The 18,582-nt window shown below is 41.7% G+C and overlaps 2 protein-coding genes across 3 annotated transcripts in view; both read right to left on the minus strand.

Moving 5' to 3' along the window:
- The window catches only part of Naalad2 (N-acetylated alpha-linked acidic dipeptidase 2), a 114,385-nt gene extending 113,855 nt beyond the window's left edge, over positions 1-530 (minus strand). The window contains exon 1 of the mRNA XM_057766733.1: positions 462-530. Within this exon, the coding sequence (XP_057622716.1) occupies positions 462-468 (7 nt within the window). The 5' untranslated portion in view covers positions 469-530. The remainder of the gene's footprint in view (positions 1-461) is intronic.
- On the minus strand, positions 503-17,061 carry Znf558 (zinc finger protein 558). Of its 2 annotated transcripts, XM_057766734.1 has the most exons (8): positions 16,622-17,061; positions 14,541-15,068; positions 13,953-14,041; positions 13,264-13,390; positions 6,311-6,403; positions 5,598-5,692; positions 4,381-5,153; positions 503-572 (listed from the first exon to the last, which is right to left on the minus strand). In XM_057766734.1, the coding sequence occupies exons 2-8, from the start codon at positions 14,569-14,571 to the stop codon at positions 530-532; spliced, it is 1,251 nt and encodes a 416-aa protein (XP_057622717.1). In that variant the 5' UTR covers positions 14,572-15,068; positions 16,622-17,061; the 3' UTR covers positions 503-529. The 2 variants fall into 2 exon arrangements, with proteins under 2 accessions (XP_057622717.1, XP_057622718.1); XM_057766735.1 differs by lacking the exon at positions 503-572 and having other exon boundaries at positions 845-5,153; positions 14,541-16,857.
- Between the last annotated feature and the right edge of the window lie 1,521 nt (positions 17,062-18,582).

Here is an 18,582-nt window from a genome sequence, read left to right on the forward strand (position 1 = left end):
ACTTTCAGATGGCTCAGTCTTGTTTGCGTGTCTTATCATTCGTATCAGACAGCATGGAATTACCACGAAAGCAGACACACTATCTCCTGTATCAGCATTGCCCCCCAAATTCCACTCTCTCAAGGACTGGCTCCAGAAGTACATCTTAAATACCATACAGAGCCCATGCAGCTAAGAGATCGTTGGTTCTGTTTGTCCCTGTATGGGCACCTTTTTCATGCTCTATGACTTTCTGTGGAGATGTAACTCCCCAGATAGGGTGCGAGAGCCAAATTAAGGAAACAATTCCATCAAGCCTGGCTTGGCAAACCAACGGATTACTCAAAGTTACTTAAAGGAGTAGGGATGACTCAGGTAGCTGTAACACCAAAAACCCTATCCCTGCATGAAAATAAGCTGCATCCTTAGGGTTCCCCTCCCAATTTATTGGCAGTTCCACACATACAACAGCAATTACTTACTTTTCATAACCTGGGGGATGGCCCCTGAACATTTTGAGTCCTGAAGGTTTGACAAGTTTCCTGTTTCATTAGCTTCTTCTCCCGATGTCATTCAGGGCATCCTTGTGTCCTCTAGGAGATAATATTTCAATTCAGCAAATACCTATATAACAGTTCCCAAAAGATGCTCAACAGATGGGCTAGTATTAAAATAATGGACTGTCTTATGTTCAAATCAGGACTATACTCTTATTAGCCAGAGAACTAGGGTAAGTGAACTGATGTGTACCCTATTAACTTCTTCATTGGTAAACTGGGAGTAAGGACAGAATACATTGATATTTATCCAGAGTATTCAACAGTTAATTATAAGGCATTCCTGCTTGTCTATGAGACGCACTACATAGTGTTTGACCATTTATTATGAATGCATTATAGTACTTTGTTATGAAAAATGTGGTCTTTATATAAAAAGGAACACTTCACACAAAAAAGCACCCAATCGTGTATGCATCTAGTTACAGAACTTCAAAATAAAGAGAAAAAAATGACAAAATTTTAAGAATGATAATTCATAATCACAGTGGAAGTCTGCTATGGCTCTATAACAAAAATTATTTTAAAAGAAAACAATTTGTACATACCATTAAAATAGAATATTAATGTACATATGCCCTACCTATATCAACATATAAGAGACTATATATTACTTTTTTTTTTCTTTTTGGTTTTTCGAGACAGGGTTTCTCTGTGGTTTTGGAGCCTGTCCTGGAACTCGCTCTTGTAGACCAGGCTGGTCTCGAACTCACAGAGATCCGCCTGCCTCTGCCTCCCAAGTGCTGGGATTAAAGGCGTGCGCCACCACCGCCCGGCCTATATATTACTTTCAAAGAACTATGGTATCATTTGACAAATCATTTGACAAATCTGTTTACCAGTTAGATACTGCATTAAACTGGAACTTAACATCACCTCAAAAACAAACAGCAAATCATGTTGGCTTCCACCAGTAAAGGAGTTACTTTTAAACAAAACATGAATTTAAAAAAAATGTAAAACTAACATACTCAGTCAGAGGTTTTAGAGGAAATTCCTGTTCCACTGCTTATGTCATCGTGATGAAAGCCAAACAGTTCTCCTCACTCCAGACCTTACAGCCACTTGCCAAGGGAAAATGTGAGAGGAACAGAAGATAAATGAGAAGTCAGGCTTTCTCTTCAGCCTCCGAAGTTCATGGTGCCCGTCTTTAAATGTCAAGAAATCCAGGAATATTATTCTAATACACTTTTAGATTAAAAAAAAAAAAACCTATTTGTTGTGGGCTGACATGAATGCATGTCAGACGACAACTTGTGGGACCCTGATTAGTCTTAATAAATAAAAACTCGGAGTCAGATACTTGGGTGCAAGCTGAAAGCTCAGAGGAACAGAGTGGCAGCCTCTAGACTTCTTACCTCTATGAAACCTCAGACCGAATTGGCGTGGAGAGGAGCCTGTCTCTACAAATCCTCTGACTGAGTCAGGGAGATCCTGTCTCTACCTCCCTAGTGCTGGGATCAAAGTCTTCAGTCTCTTGTGTGCTGGGATCAAAGGCAAGATCCTCCCAATTGCTGGGATTAAAGGTATGAGCCATCACCACCACCAACTGGCTCTGTTTCTCTTTTAGACTGGTTCAATCTCAGAGTGGCCGTGAACTCCTGACTTCCTGCTTTCTCTTCCCAAGTGCTGGGATTAAACGTGTGTGCTTTTAGGTGTCTTTTGTTTGTTTGTTTGTTTGTTTGTTTTTTGGAGCTGTGGTTTCTTACAGTCCTAGCTTTTCTGGAACTAGCTCTCACAGACCAGGCTGGCCTCAAATTCACAGAGATCTGCCTGCCTCTGCTTTACGAGTGCTGGGATTAAGGGCGCGTGCCACCAGAGCCTAGGGTGCTGGGGAATGAACTCAGGTGATCAGATTTGCTGGCGAGCACCTTCACCCATGGAGTCATCCTGTTGGCCCTAAGCAGGACAAAATGGACACTATGTAGAAAGAAGCAAAAAGATCAATATCAGAAAGTCCTATACTTTGACAAAAGCACTCTGTCAGACAGTTCCAGCTTGTATCAAATTCACAATCCACCTTGCCAGCCTCCCAACTGCTAGGATTACTAATGTGTGCTACCACACTCAACCCTTCAGAATATAAACTATAAATACACTGCACTGAAATTTGAAGTGCTGTTTTTGGGATGGGGTTATATATAATAAGCATACATGTTTATAAAACAAATTTAAAATTAATAAGCTGGTAACTGTGTAAGACCCTCATCCCTTATTCTCAAAGAAACCAGAAGAAATTTCCTAGCAGAATGTTTTAAAATCAAAAACCCCAGACCAGCTTCATGTTCCCTGAAATGATAGTGCCCCCCACCCCCACTCGAGAAATGCCAAAGCACAAGCATGCCTGGCCGTCTGCGTGGAGACTGATAAAGATGTTCTGAGTCAGGGACAGAGTGACCTTGCTCTAAAGATAAAACAATCTGACAAAACAGGACGGGAAAGAGGAAAGACCTTGGACCTGTGCTAATCTCCCCCTGACTATCCTGAAGGGCTTGTGGTTTTTGCCTTTAAAAAGCTAACCCCACAGAGGGACCCTAGCTCCTCCCTGCTAGGGAGTGTGGAGATGAGTTCCGAGTTAGCCCGTATTACGCTTTTGCAATCCAGACTTCTCTAGTTTTTGGTGGTCTCTCTGGGGGTTGTAATCTGGGCACAACTGAACCTACAGACACTGCCTACTCATCCATGTCATTTCCAGTATATTATTACACAGCTGCTCAGCCAGAGCTGATGCTGAAGCATCCTTACATGTGTTAGGTCACTTTTCTAAGGTGGCCCTCTAATGTATGCGCTTAAAGAATCATTGCCAAATTCTTCCTACGTCACAGGAATCCTCAAAGGCTTGCCAATGGCTATGATATTCAAGGGGGCTTCCCAGAAAGCATTCTCATACCTCTTTCAGAAAGGAAAACAGGTGAAGGTTTCCCATCATCACAGCAGAGCACCTCATTATCTGTGGCCAGTAATGTGAACACTTTGCTGTATAGTTTTCCAAATTTCTTTTGTTTTTCAGATGTGTGATTTCCCACAAGAAAGACTGAAAAGACTGACATCACTAAAGACCATTACCACATGACCAATATTCTACCCACCAGGTTCTTTCCAACACAGCATCTTTGGGGCACAGTACAAGAAGTGAGCTAAAAAGCATTATTACACAGATGTCTCTGCACAGAGATTCAACAGTTTACTGAATGTCACTTCCTATGGATTAAAAGGATCAAGATCTATTGAAGACTTCATTAATTTCATGGCGAGGTTCTTAGATGGTTTTCAGAGAGCTCTCTCCTGACCTTCAGATATTACGCAGTTTTCTCCCATGTTTTACCAAGGCTGGTCTGTATCTGATGAGTGCAATAGGGAAGGTGTGAAACTATAGCTTTTGGAGGTGAGGTCATAAATGATACTTCATTTGTTAACTGGTTTCTCTTGGAACACTTGGGGAGAGGTTATTCTTTTGCCATATTATAAAGAAACATAATCACGGGAAGACGCCGATATGGTGAGTCGGTGAAGGTCTCCTGTTAATAACCAGCAGTAAATTCCCAGGCATGTGATGAGCCATTCTACAAGTCGCTCCTTCGAGAACAACTTTAGATAACTCTTTCAACAAAAGATTCACTTGTTGAATGTAAGCTCATGAGAAGTCCTGCAAAAGAACTACACGACTAAGGTTCCCTTATATTCCTGATCTATAAAGTGTGAAGTATTTGTTTAAAGCCACACAACTTGAGGTGAGCATATATTACACAGCAATAGATAATTTGTACTCCTGATATAAATTCTCTCAAGTTATATTAGGAACAAAGTTTTCTCTCAGTAATTTCTCACCACAATTCATACCCACCTGTTGTGCACTCTGTGCACAGAGAGGTAGGAGTTACTGGTGAAACATTTTCCACAATGGTTGCACCCATAGGGCTTTTGCCCTGTATGAGTCATTAAGTGCTTCTTCACAGCTGAGAGGTTATTAAAAGCTTTTCCACAGTGACTGCACTCATATGGCTTCTCTCCAGTGTGGATTCTCTTGTGTACAGTGAGAGAAAAGTTACTGCTGAAGCACTTCCCACACTCATTACACTCATAGGGCTTCTCTCCAGTGTGAGTTCTCAAGTGCTGGGTCAGATATGAGCTTTTCCTGAAGGTTTTCCCACAATCATGGCACTCGAAGGGTTTTTCTCCAGTATGGATGCTATTATGCCCAGTGAGAGAGGACCTTGTACTGAAGGCCTTTCCACATTGAATACATTCATGGTGATTCTCGCCCCCTGTGTGGATTCTCTTGTGGCTTTTGAGGTTACAACTGGTACGGAAAACATGAAAACACTGGTTACATTCATAGGGCTTTTCCCCAGTGTGAATTCTTATGTGAAGTCTGAGGAATGAGGGATCACTAAATGCTTTCCCACAGTAATTGCATTCAAATGGTTTCTCCCCATTATGGATTCTTCTGTGTACAGTAAGATAAGATTTACTGCGGAAGGACTTTCCACACTGACTACAGTCATAGGGTTTTTCTCCAGTATGAATTCTCTTGTGCTGAGTAAGGTTAGATTTTGTGCTGAAGACTTTAAAACATTGATTGCATTCATTTATTTTCATTCCATGATGATCTTTTTCCTGTTAATTAGGACAGAAATTGTATCTATAATTAATAATATTAATAATGTATCATCCCTTTCCCAGAAAATCTACAACATTATAAAATGGTTTGGCTCTTCTCAGTGCTTATATATGACTTCTGCTTAGTTTGAGCTTGTTCAAAGGTTCAGCCATTTGGCTATAAATCCTTATATCCAAAAACATTTTCGGACAAATTTGGGACCATTACGTTTCAAACACCCAACACTCGATTCACACTTAATGAAATGGGAACTTGTAGGAACCCTCAGTGAAGAAATGTTTGAAGTTGGCTTAATTTTTTCCTCTAGCAAAATATCATATCTCACAGTATCTTTTCAGACTCAAGTTTAAATGATACTGCCTCACATTTAAATGATACTGTTCATAATGACTCCCTTGGTTTTCTATCTTTTCTAACATGGGAAAACCAGGAATCATCACCTCCAGTTTTCCTGTTCTCTGGCCATTCGCATGCAGTTTTCCAAAAGTGTGCTTTTCAGGAGCCAGCCATTTGACTTTCAGCACAGTCTCCAAATCTGAAACAAGTTAAAAAGAAAGTAAGTTAATGGAAGAAAAAAGAAAGACGGGGACACGCATACATGATTTATGGAAGACTCTGGAAGGTCAGAATATTTGGTAAAGACTGGAAAGAAGGGGCATTTGGTTCTGGAAATTTTGGGAGTTAAAGAAAATATATTCTAGACATATATTGAGAGTAATAAAAAGTGGAGAAAACAAATGATCAAAAATGAAAACTGTGACTTAAAATTTACAATTACTTTTTATTTTTAATTGTGTTTAGGTTTGTATATATTGATGTCTGTGGTAAACAGAGGGGTTGGGGTCCCCTGGTGATAGAATTATAGGCAGGTGTGAATCTTCCTGAATGGTTGCTGGTAACTGAACTCTGGTCCTCTCAAAGTTAACCTTGGCCCATCTCTCCAGCCAGTGACTTAAAATACAAAGAACTGCATCTTTGTTTTTCCTTCCCAGGCCAAAGTATGAGATGACAAAGGCTGAGTTGAGAGAAGAGTAAAGACAGTGGTAGTTCATGCCGATGTTCATGTCTACCTTCGTCGGGGGAAAGGCTACATTTCACTCCTGCTTCCCACGTCACAGTCACTTCCCAGAGATCCCAAGCCACTTGTGCTCACCTGGACAGATGTCTGGAACACTTCCTCTGACCTCTCTTATAACCTCTTCTTGCTCCAACTGGGATATCAGATTTGGTTTATCAAGGCATCGCCCTATTTGTGGAGAAAATACATGTAATGTTAGGGAAATTATTCAGGGGTTATACAAATATATAAACCTTAAACCAAACTTCTGAAGATAAAAAATGTGACTTTGGCAGCAGTGGAATTTTGTCTAAATTTCAAAGAACACAGTAACTTTCATAAAAAACCTAAGTATCTCTACATCAATTTTCAAAGTAATGGGAATTTAATAATCCCAGATGTACATGCCTAGGTTCAAATATCCATTTAAAAGGCCCTTAAAGTTTAAATGATGGAGAATATAAAGTCAGGACAAGAGAGAAAAAAGAAAATCATCTTTCAAGGAAGACATTAAACAGAAAGTTCCATAAAGAAAATGGGCCACATATGTTTTCACCACTGTGCTTCAAAATCCCTATTCACATGTCAGCAGGTAAAAGTGCTTAAAAGGTCTTATAAAATTGAGAAAGAAATTGGTGAAAAGATGAACTCTAAACCCCCACTCCAACAAAAATAGTAAGTAAACTTAATAGAAATGAATTACCTTTCTGGAACTATAAACTTCAAAACAAATATCTATTAGTATAATGTTTAGTTATGGAAACAAACTTTAAATAACACACCCCCAAATAAGTCTGAGTAAGAGGACTTCAGGCCATTTTCAATGGACTCACATCCATCTTTTCTCTGTTCTGATTGTGTACCCGAAGAGGGCAGAAAGCATTGCTTGTCTATAGGGTGCAGAACAGAGCTTTGTCTATGTTTTCTTTTGTCCCCCAGGGACGTCCCGCAAGATTGGCTTAAAGGGTTTTTCTTTATTTGTTTAACTCCAAAGTCAGACACACATATGATAAACACAGTTATAGATCTATGTGTAAGAAAAAACATTAGACACAAACAAACACTAACAAAAAGGCAGGGAGGAAAGGAGACTAAAAGATGTTTGCTTAGAAGGGTATCACAAATGTAATGTTTTCCAGAATCAAGATTGTTACAGACACAACCAAAGCACACTCAGAAAAGACCTTACTAGGTGCACATTTCTGGGTCATCTCTGACTTTGCATGAAGCAGCAGGGCAAGGCAGTATTAGAAACCATCTCGTTTAGTTTTAGTTATAGTCAGTTTTTTATGCCCTCATGTAAACACAAAGTTCATTTGAAGAAATTAGGAAGTTTAGGTTTTTGGTTTTAGGACTTTAAGAAATATGTGACAAAATGCCTGTGATTATACCTGATAGATATGAACACTGAAAATAAGTTTTGAAACATCAGTAATGCTATATACAATGGCATGATGACCCCACAGATGGAGATAAATCAGACTCCAGAATTGCAGCACAGATTGAGTAACCAAATGCAAATCCAAAATGCTCTAAAATCCAAACCTAGTTTTTAAACTTTCATTATTGATAACTGCATACGTGAATACAACGAGACATGATCACATTTATATCCTCATCAATAGGGTCCCTCTCTCAACTTCACGTCTCTCAATTTCCATGATCTGCCACTAGCTCCCCAGTAAGGGGTAGGACCTAGATATCATCTATCCCAACTATGAAGGAATTTGGCTGGCTTGATCTCATGCATGTTTTGTTCAAGTAACCACAGCTGCTGTGAGTTCCCAAGTGTGCCAGCCACATCATCCAGGAAGCCATATTTCACAGCATTCTCCTCTATCTTCCACATTTTAGGTGCTTCCCACCGCCTCTTCTGTGACATAAAGCCTTCGGGGGATAGTGGTAATATACATCTCCCATTTAGAAAAGGGAAATGGGTACTGAGTCTCACTCTTTTTTCTTATTGTCTATCTCTTTTTTTAAATTAATTTTTTTTGAGCTCTACATTTTTTTCTGCTCCCCTCCCTGCCTCTCCCCTTCCCCCTCCAGCCTTCCCCCAAGGTTCACATGCTCCCACCAGGATGATCCTACTTAGGACCCCGGTACAATGGTATGATGACTAAGGACATCAGAAGTTGTGGAGTGGAGCTAGGGCAAGCTCTGTGTGCTGCAGACGGTAGAGTTCAAGATATAATCCAAGCCCTTTGGAGAAGCCCAGAGTGCTGTGAGTGGATCACAGGAATCAAGCACCTAACTTTATACTGCTGAACTTTGGTTTTGTTTTGCTTTGATTATAACTGTGCCATAATTTTGCCCACATGGAGCTAAGAAAGTGTGTCATTCTCTTTTAACTTTACAGAGTTCACAGTTTTGAGAGACATTAAATTTTTCAAGTGACTTTGGAGTTTTAGAGACACTATGGATATTTTAGATATATTTTGAATATTGTCGAGAAACTCTGAACTTTGAAAGAGACTTTCTATATATTTTAAAGATATTTAAAGCAACTGGGCTTAGGAAGGGAACTTATAAAGACTGTGGGACTTTTAAAAGTTGGAAGGTTTTATATATGATAATATTAAAATGAGATCTTGAAGATTAACAAGAAAGTAAAAAGTTACAGTTGTGATGTGCTTGTGTGTTAAGCTGACAAGGGGTCAACTGTACTGGCAAGCTTTATGTCAACAGGACACAAGTTAGAGATACTTTGGGAGAGATAATGTCAACTGGGAAAATGCCCCTATCAGATAAGTCTCCGGTGCATATTCTCGACTGATGATTGATATGGGAGGGCCCAATTCCCCTGAGGGTGGTGCCACCACTGGGGTGGTGTTCAGGCTGCTATAAGGCTGAGTAAGCCATGAGGAGCAAAGATGCTCAACATCATTACTTATTAGGAAAATGCAAATCAAAGCAACGGGTACCACTTCACTGCCATCGGCATGACTATAAACAAAAGAAAATGTTGTACATGTATTAGTGTGACGGTATAATTGGGCAGATGCCATGAAAGACTTTGAGAGTTCATAATAAAACAAAAGAACCCCAGAAATATCACAAGAAACAACAGCAAATGTTTAAACCAATGTACAAATATTCATAACAATATTATTCAAAATAGCCAAAAAGTAAAAAAGTACCCAAATGTTTATCAACCAATTAATAGATAAGCAAAGTTTGGTATATCCATAATATATCTACTAGTCATTACAATGAATGAAATCCTAGTATATGTTACACCATAGCTAAACCTTTAAAATATAGTATTTGAAAACAGATTAATGGTAACCAGGAGTAGTAGCTAAGGTATGAGAGTTACCTTAGCAAATTCTACATATTTTCCCTCATATACGGTTCCTATACTCACAGTTTTTGCTTTTTAATCTTTAAACCAGGACATATGTGGAAGCTAGGAACTGAATATTTGCCTCTGGGGGTGAATGTCTTCAGGGGAGGGGAGGAGAGGAAATAGTAAAATAGAAGTAAAATGGAATATGAGGAGAGAAAAGATCAAGAGTGGAGCTGAGCAGGGAATGGGGAAATGAGGTGTTAGCGGGAGTCTTCACTAAATGAAGGGTATGAAAAAGCCATATGGAGCAGGGAGGTGGTGGTGCGCGTCTTTAGTCCCAGCACTTGGAAGGCTGAGGCAGGTGAATATCTGAGTTCAAGGGCAGTCTAATCTGGAGTGAGTTCCAGGACAGCCATGGTTAACTAGAGAAACCCCGTCTCAAAACAAAACAAAACAAAACAAAACAAAACAAAACAAAACATCCACAACACAACAAAAACCCCAAAACCAAAAAACAACCCCTCCCCCAAAAGCTATATGGAAACCTACTATCTTTCAACTCAAGAGGGGAGGAAAAAACACTGCAATTAGAGGGAATAGTTGGACACAGGTGACATGAAAGGACATGGGAGATACACTCAGGAAGTGGAGACATATGATTGGGAAGAGGACATGGTGGGTGTGGGTGCATTAGGCAAACTAGGATCTATGAAGAAGCTCTGTGGTAGTTTCAGTGAGAGTGACTCTATAGGCTCATATGCTTGAATGCTTGGTTCTCAGTTGGGGGTTCTTTGGGAAGGATTGAGAGGTGCGGCCTTGCTGAAGGAGCTCTGTCACTAGGGGTGGGCTAGGCCCCATCTCTCACTCTCTGCCTCCATCTTGCCGATGATATAAGCTCTCAGCAACTACCAGGGCCATGCCTGCCTGCTTACCTGCCACTGTGCTATGCTCCATGATGGCCATGGAATAATCCTCTGAAACTGCAAGCAAACTCCCAATTAAATGTTTTCTTTTATAAGTGGCCTTTGTCACAATGTCTCTTCATAGTGATAGAACAGTTTGCAAGCTGATATATACACATATACTAGAGTTTGAACAGAAGTATGCTGCATAGGTGGAAATCTTAGTGCCAGGCATGAAACACCTCCATAGAAGTTATTGGTCAGAGGCCTCAGAAGCTATGGTCACTGTTTACTTGCCCACTACAACTAGACAATAAGACCCTCCTGCTGCAGACACCACTCACTTTGAATGCACACAAAAAAACCACCCTTAAAATGATCAGAAACCTCTTTTACTGATGAATAGGTTGTACAGTGGCAGAAGGTGCTATGCAGGTTGCTGTTGGAGAAGAGACATCGATGGTCTTACCCAGTGCTAGACACTGCAAGCTGTAATACTGACTGGATGGCAAAAAAGTGCCCATGTATGCAACAGTGACTGGTATGATGGTTATGCAGTTAACTGCTTTCTGACTGGATATTAGGACTCTTCACAGGAGAGATTTCATGCCTGGTACTATAAACTGGGTCAAAAGCCCATGACTGGTGAAATCACAGATCCTAGGAAGGAACATACTTGTGTTTTGCTAAATGGTTATGATGTCAAATTGCACTCTAAATATTTATGTTTATATCCATAGATCTGTTCTTCTCTCGACTTTGTTCAGAGAAGCTTCTTTCTGCCTTGGGCAGTAGTTAACACATAAAAACAGAACTGGTTAAAGTGACACTCCCCACCATCTGAGGTTCATGATGGAGGTACTGGCCGGACCATGTTTATTGCCACAACTATGGAGTTTTAAGGTCCCTGCCACCACCAAGAAGCATACTATGGGCTATTCATCAACACCATTTAAGTGTATGGTGGTGGGGCCTCTTAAAAGAGCTGCAAGGTTTTTTTCAGCTAAAGCTGAGTCAAGAAACCTCTCTTAAATGAGATGTGCTTGTCTCTAGCAAATAGAGCCCATATGAGAAAATGCTGCTACCAAGAAGCTGTGCTTAACTCTGCTTTGTGTTTAGGATATAGTTGTCCACATTGGGACCATTTTGTTGACAGAGGTTTCTGTCCTGCTCAGTCCCCTAGCCCTTCAGTCCCAAAGAAACACACAGAGGTCTTCATTAAGTATAAACCGGTTGGCCTATTAGCTCAGGCTTCTTAAGTCTTACATCCTATATTAGCCCATAATTCTTGTCTGTGTTAGCCATGTGGCTTGATACCTTTTATCAGCGAGGCGTCTCATCTTGCTTCTTTTGTGTCTGGATGAGGACTGCAGACTGACTGTTTCCTCTTCCCAGAATTCTTCTGTTCTCACCACCCCACCTCTACTTCCTGTCTGGTCACTTTGCCTATACTTCCTGCCTGGCTAATGGCCAATCAGCGTTTTATTAAAATAATACAAGCGACAGGATACAAGACCATTGTCCCACAGCAGCCTTCTACACCCACTCCCCACCATCCAAGGCTCACTGAACCTAAGTAGATGAGGGGTCAGAAATAATGTAGGGACTATGAGATTGAGGGGGAGATGATGACATGCTAATTTCTGGATATGACATGGCCATTGCATGTATCAACTCATAACAGATGTAGTTACCTATGCAAGATCAAGCCAGTCAAAATTACAGCATAGCTGGAGGAAGGTCCCCAAGGCCTTACCCAGGTCTACTGGATAAGCCGTTGGCAATTAGCTTGCTCATGCTGGAGTGGATGGCCACATACCCAGGCAACACTAATTACTAAGGGGGATATTAATAACAAAACAAACAAACAAACAGACAAAACCAAAAAGAGGACGTAAAGTTGAAAGGGAGTGGGAGAATTTAGAGAAGGTGGAAGGAGGCAGTGATGGATGTTATCAATATACATTGAACACACGTATGAAACTTTCAAAGAACACACACACACTCACACCCCACAGAGTTGTCTTAGTCTCTTTTCTTATGCTGTAACAAAATATTGTGACTAAGTACTTTATAAGGGAAAGAGGCCTATTTTGGCTCAAGATCTTGGTATTCAGAAAGTCCAAACAGCATGGCACTTGCATTTGGAGAAGGCCCCTGGCTTTGTCCCAATATGCCAGGGAAGGGCTAGAGAGACTTAGAAATGGATACTGCTCTTACAGAGGATTCAGGTTCAAACTGCAGCACTTATACCTAGCAGTTCGCAACTGCCTATAAATCTAGCTCCAGAAGGATGTGACACCTCTGGCCCCATGGTCACTGACACTCATATACACAAGCCACACATGTACACATAATTAAAAACAGTAAAACAAGTGCTCTTTTGCTATTTTAAAAAAGGTTAATATGGTGGAGAAGTAGAAAGGGAATCAGCTGTATGAAGAAGATCTAAGCAAGTGGGTTGCCTCCCTCTACAACAATGCATTCTTAGAAAATTAACTTGACCCACATGACCTGGCTGACTCCCAGGAAACAGCATGCATCCATTCTTAGTGTGGTCTCTTGATCTTGATACCTTCCAGTGTGCCCCACTATTAGAAGTTCCTGCTACTTTAACATTGCCTTTCACAGAGGACGAAATTTCTAGCACGTAAACCTTGGGAGGCTAACCCAAAACCCAGCAGAAGTAATGAAATGTTCTGAAATTACACTGCTGTACAACATGATAAATAAACTAAAAGCCACTTAATTGTGTATTTCAAAATGTTTCAAACACTGTTTCATACCAATAAACAACCTGGACTGAAAACTCGCCTGAGTTATTAAATCAATGCAGCACAAGGCTGACGGGGGCTTACCAAGTGAGGCCAGGTTCTTCCAGTTTTCCAGCATTACCTTCCGGTACAGAGTTCTTTGTAAAGGGTCCAGCAAAGCCCACTCCTCCTCTGTGAACTGCACAGTCACATCTTCGAATGACACCAACTCCTAAATCATTCACACATCACAGCTTAGCCAAGCACCCCATTAAAGACAAGGAGAAGATAGTCCAAGGGGGCAGCCCCACAGATGAACCCAGAGCACAGACGTGTAGGCAAGCCGAATTCCATTTGCCTTGGTTTCTGAGCTTAGTGCACTGGCTCTTCTCCTGTCTACTGCCCACCTCCCAAAGTTCCTTTCTCTTTCCACTCAGAATCGAGCTCCTAAAATCTCATTTCCTAGGGCTGAGCACAGGCCTGGGACAATCCACAAAGAAGAGAAACAAATGTTACATAAATGAATAATTACCGCATGCTGTGATAAATTGCCCGAAAGAAAGACAGTCAAACTTTTAGCTGACCTCCCCACAAACTCTTAGGAAGCATGTGGGATCCTTAGAGACTCTGGAAGGACCTTCGAGAATGCAGCGAATGTTGATATCAGAGACATTTTCCCGGACATCTCCTAGCTCTTACCAGAGGCTTGGGGATGCTGGTTAGAGTGTATGAGTCTTTATAGTAATAAAGTTTTATGCAAGGAATGACTTGTCAAAAATGAAGATCTGACTCACCTGTATCAAGTTGGTCAAGAATTCACTGGCCAGCCCTTCTTTCCCTGTGTGTCCTTTCTCAGGAGACAGTGGGTACAGAGAAGACTGAACTGGGGGAGAAGAAATAAATTATGAGAATCTTGGACATCCTGGGATGATCTGAGGTTTACTTATCCACCAGAGACAGAGAAAATACCACTACCCACACCTATGGCATGCATATTCACATGCACACACATAGCACGTTCTTTTACCCCTCCCTGCACAAATACTTAGTCACAGCTTTCATAAGCATGGCATAACCTTGTCTCTACTTAGCTAAGATACAGGACTAAGACCACCTATGAGGAAAATAACATTTATTCCAGGAACAATTAAAGGTAAAATTTAAAAGAGACTATATAATCGTCATGAAGTTGACAGATCTAAAACCCAGTAGCTACATCGTGTCCAAGAGCTATCACATCCATGGACCACTGGGATTCACTCTCGCCTTTCCTGCTAGGCCTGAGCTTCCTCAAGGGCTACTCAGTCTCTACCACTTTCTGAACTGTGGGCTTGGGGGACTATGAATCTTCCTGTAAGGGCTGCTAGGACCTCATGACTTACCATATATCAGAGGAATGACAGTTGCTGCCATCCTGACTCCAACACCAGAGCTTTCGAACAGGATGCAATAAATGGGCCAGATATCCTTCTGACTCCCACAGACACCAAATGCAGCTCTCTGGAATCAACAGAAGATAGGAAGGCTCCATAGCCACTCTCCTTTCCAGGGGTTTTGAGGACGAGTCTTTTCCAGCTTGTTCATCTTGGCCTTCTTCAAAATACACATTCTGTCTCCCACACTGGACCTTTATTCTGCTTTATTTTTGTTTGTCAAGGGGGGAAAAATCTGTTTTTCTTCTGCTTTCACATCACCATCAATAAGAATTCTCCCGTTTAAAGCAACACAGCAATTCCGAAGTCTTCACCAGCTGAAAGTCTACTGATTCAATCCAATTCTGGCACAACCTTCTTGAATATACTCTCAGACTTGAATATTCACAGACTGCAGGCTCAGCTCCCAGAGTGCCCCTGTGCCCCAATTTTAGTTGCCAGTCCTCAGTGGGGTTCCCTATGCTCTTGACCCAGTGGCTGAAACATGAAAAGGGGTTTTTAAAAACTTGCAGGAATGCTGCCTGAGGCACTTGGAAGTCCTCAGCTCCAGAACAGCAGGAGAATGATGTTTCTATGTCATCTGAAGCCACTGTTGATAGTGATCGGGATTCCAGGCACTATTAGCTTACAACCCAATTGCTTCTCCTTTCCAAATGGCTCTGCCATCCCCTTAGACACAGTCTTCAATCGTCTCATCTCTGCTGTCTTTTCTGTTAGAATGGACATTCCATGGAGACAGGACAAAGCCTGTTTTGGGCCTCATGCATCAGGCCAAGGCCCAGCTCATGAGAGTGACCAACTGTCCTAGACTGCCTAATCTGCTCTGACTCTCTAATGTCCTCTGTCCTAGAAAACTCCTCAGCCTGAATAAAACCTGTGTAATAATGAATATCAATTACATAATAACCAAATATTCCCTTAATATGATTTCAGGAATGCTTAAAAAAAAAAGGCAGGTGCAGGGATGTGGCTCAGCTGTAGAGCACTTGCCTAACCTGTCCAAGACAATTGTTTGATCCCCAGCACTGGATAAAAGAAATCAAGCACATATAGCTAATAAACATCTTCTATATTATACACAATCATACCGTTGTTTCAGAAATGTTAAATTCCTATCAGGAGGCAAGGTAGGAAGGACAGCCTTGATTACTCTTTAATCTGAAAGTTGTTCTTTGGTACTCTTTCAAATGTTTTCAATCTTATCAACATTTAGCAGCTAGTCTATTCAATTTTAGATTTCTGTTACTAATATAAGGAAACACAAAACTTCCTCTGCAAACATGCCCCTTTATTCTGAACCCTCATGAAGATGCAGAGGTTTTTAGAAGTCACATGGAACGAGCGTGAAGAATACCACTGAGTAGTTCTAGCATTTACTGGGAAGGCTTGTAAGTGCTGAAATACATAGAAATAGTTCATCTATTCATACTTAATATAAAACCCTGAAAATTGCTGAGGTACACAAGAAATTCTGCATTTATGAGATTATTCATATTCATCGTTAGTTACATTTGTGTAATTTGCATTCAACTACATTACCTATCACACACCCTGGCATCCATCCCTTGAATATAACCCGCCAAATATTAATACAGCGTCTTGAGATAACCCTCATTCTTAAGTGGTTGCATCCTTAGAGTCACACAACCTGTTACAAGCAAAAGAAAAGTCCTGTGGAAGTTCCATACTGCAGGGTCGGCGGGAACTCTATTGCTTCATGTTCCACATCCTGTTCACCTGGTGACACAAAATTTCTAGACTAATGAGGACAGGTGTTCACTGAGGAGTTTTCAACACCACACTGAGGTTTCAACACAAATCTGAGTTTGAGAATGATGGGATTTATTTATTATTTATTTATTGTCTAAAAAGACTACAAAAAGGCAAAAAAAATCGATTCTGAGCCCTTTTACAGCTAGTACTAAAGTTGTGACAGAAAAAAAGAAGACTCCATCACCCGCCCTTCGCGTATATTTACAGATTTAACATGTAATAAAGAGCCCAGCTTATGGCTGCAGAAATAGAATTACCTGATCTCTATGCAGGCTCAAGCTCAAAAGGGCAGGCAGAAGATGAAATGATTTGCCAGTTTAATGGCACAACTTATTTGACTGGAGAGCAATCTTCCGGTGACTCCATGGACGATAAACATGCCTTGCAGCTTAGAAGGCCTCAAAGTGACGGAGCTGAAGAATTCCCACCCTAGCACTACTGCTAATTTGCTCTGCTTGCTGCTTGCAGAACAGGACACAGAACAGTCCCGAGCCTCCGGCCGCCCCGCCTCATTCTGTGAGAAGAAAAAGCGTCCCCAGAGCTGAGAGGTGGAAGTGCTCAAGCTTGGTGTCTGGGCTGCGGAAAGAGCTGGAGGCCTCCGGGCCGAGAAAGCCGCCGATCAGCGTTCCTCCTCCACCCGACCAAAACCGGCCGTGCACACCCTACACTGCCCTGCCCAGCAGCCCACCAGCAGCGACACCCGCACCAGCTCCCGGAGCCCACGCGCTTCCACTTCCGCCCGGCGCGGGCGCTTCTCTGCTCATTTCCGCCCAAAAGTTCGTCGGGGATTCGGGGCGGGGTTGGTGGGTAGATTTCGCGTCGGTGGAGCCTTCCCAGTTTGCTTAGTGACTATGCACCCAGTTCGACTTTGGGATAGGTGAGCCGAGGAGACTACGGGCGGCTCCGGCAGCCGAGGCTGTGGGAGGAACCGGGCCGTGGGAGCAGCCAAGCTTGCAAGCCCGTTAGGTGATAACGGGAAATAGTTCGGTGGGCATGGCTATGGTGCGGATTAGTTCCGGGGCCGGATGATGGGCGGATAAAGCCGGGAGTGAACTGAGTTGACTGTGGGTGGTCAATGGTAGTGTGAGGTGTGAGGTTGGATTGCTACTGTCCCTTGGAGTCGGAGAGGCTAGTTGCAGGGATGGGAATATGGTTGGGTATAGGTAATGCGGGACTGTGAGTCCTATGGTTCTTGGTAGGGTAAGAGATCAGACCCAGGGGTGGTACTGCAGGACCATGAATGAAGCTGTGTAAGGAGAATTCTGGTTGCTTGTGAGAAAAGAGAACAGGACAAGACTCTTGGAACTCAGCCGTCCAAACACAATATTGTTCTAAGAATGTACTTTCGTGCCCCTCCCAGGCGTAGTATATAGGAGTGGGTTTACTTTAGATTGTTTTACTATTCAGACAATGTTTCCAAGCTCAGATTGTTGTGATTGTCTACACCAGCGGTTCTCAACCTGTGGGTCACGACCCCTCGTAGGGGGGAGGGGGTTGAAGGACCCTTTCACGTGGGTCTCTTAAAACCATCGGAAAACACAGGTATTTACAGTATGAGTCATAACAGTAGCAAAATTACATAGAGTAGCAAAGGAAATAATTTTTTGGTGGGGGAGGTCACCGCAAGATGAGGAATTGTATTAAAAGATCACAGCATTAGGAAGCTTGAGAACCACTGGTATACAGCCTAAACACACGTGAACATGCTTTGCCCTTGTGACTGTATAAACTTGAATTCATACGAACTTTGCTCACATGATGTCCTGAATAAAGCTGGCTATTGCATGAGACTTTACTCTGCCTCACTTTTAGGCTCCATTCTCACTTACCAGTAACCTTTCTTCAGTCTGTTCTCAATGATTATACAGCCTACTAGAATTGCATTGTACATATTTCTCTGCAACTTGCTACTTGAAGGCAACACTATTATTCATTCTAATTTTTTGATAATTTTGCATATATATAATGAATTGTGGTAAAATAATTGCAGGCACGATCAGAAAACTTTTAGCATGAACACTGGGTAGGGATGATCCTAATTGCTGGGGATTACTGGGATGAAGGAGGAGGGTTATTATATTTAGAACAAGTGATTGTTGTAGTTCTGATGTTTTGAAGAACTTCCTTAACTGATTCCCATAGTGTATTTTACAGTCTCCAAAACAGTGTATAAGATTTTATTCACGCTGTATCCTTAACAACATGTGTTATTTTCTTT

The sequence above is a fragment of the Chionomys nivalis genome, chromosome 4 (assembly GCF_950005125.1).
Source record: "Chionomys nivalis chromosome 4, mChiNiv1.1, whole genome shotgun sequence".
NCBI classification, from domain to species: Eukaryota; Metazoa; Chordata; class Mammalia; order Rodentia; family Cricetidae; genus Chionomys; species Chionomys nivalis.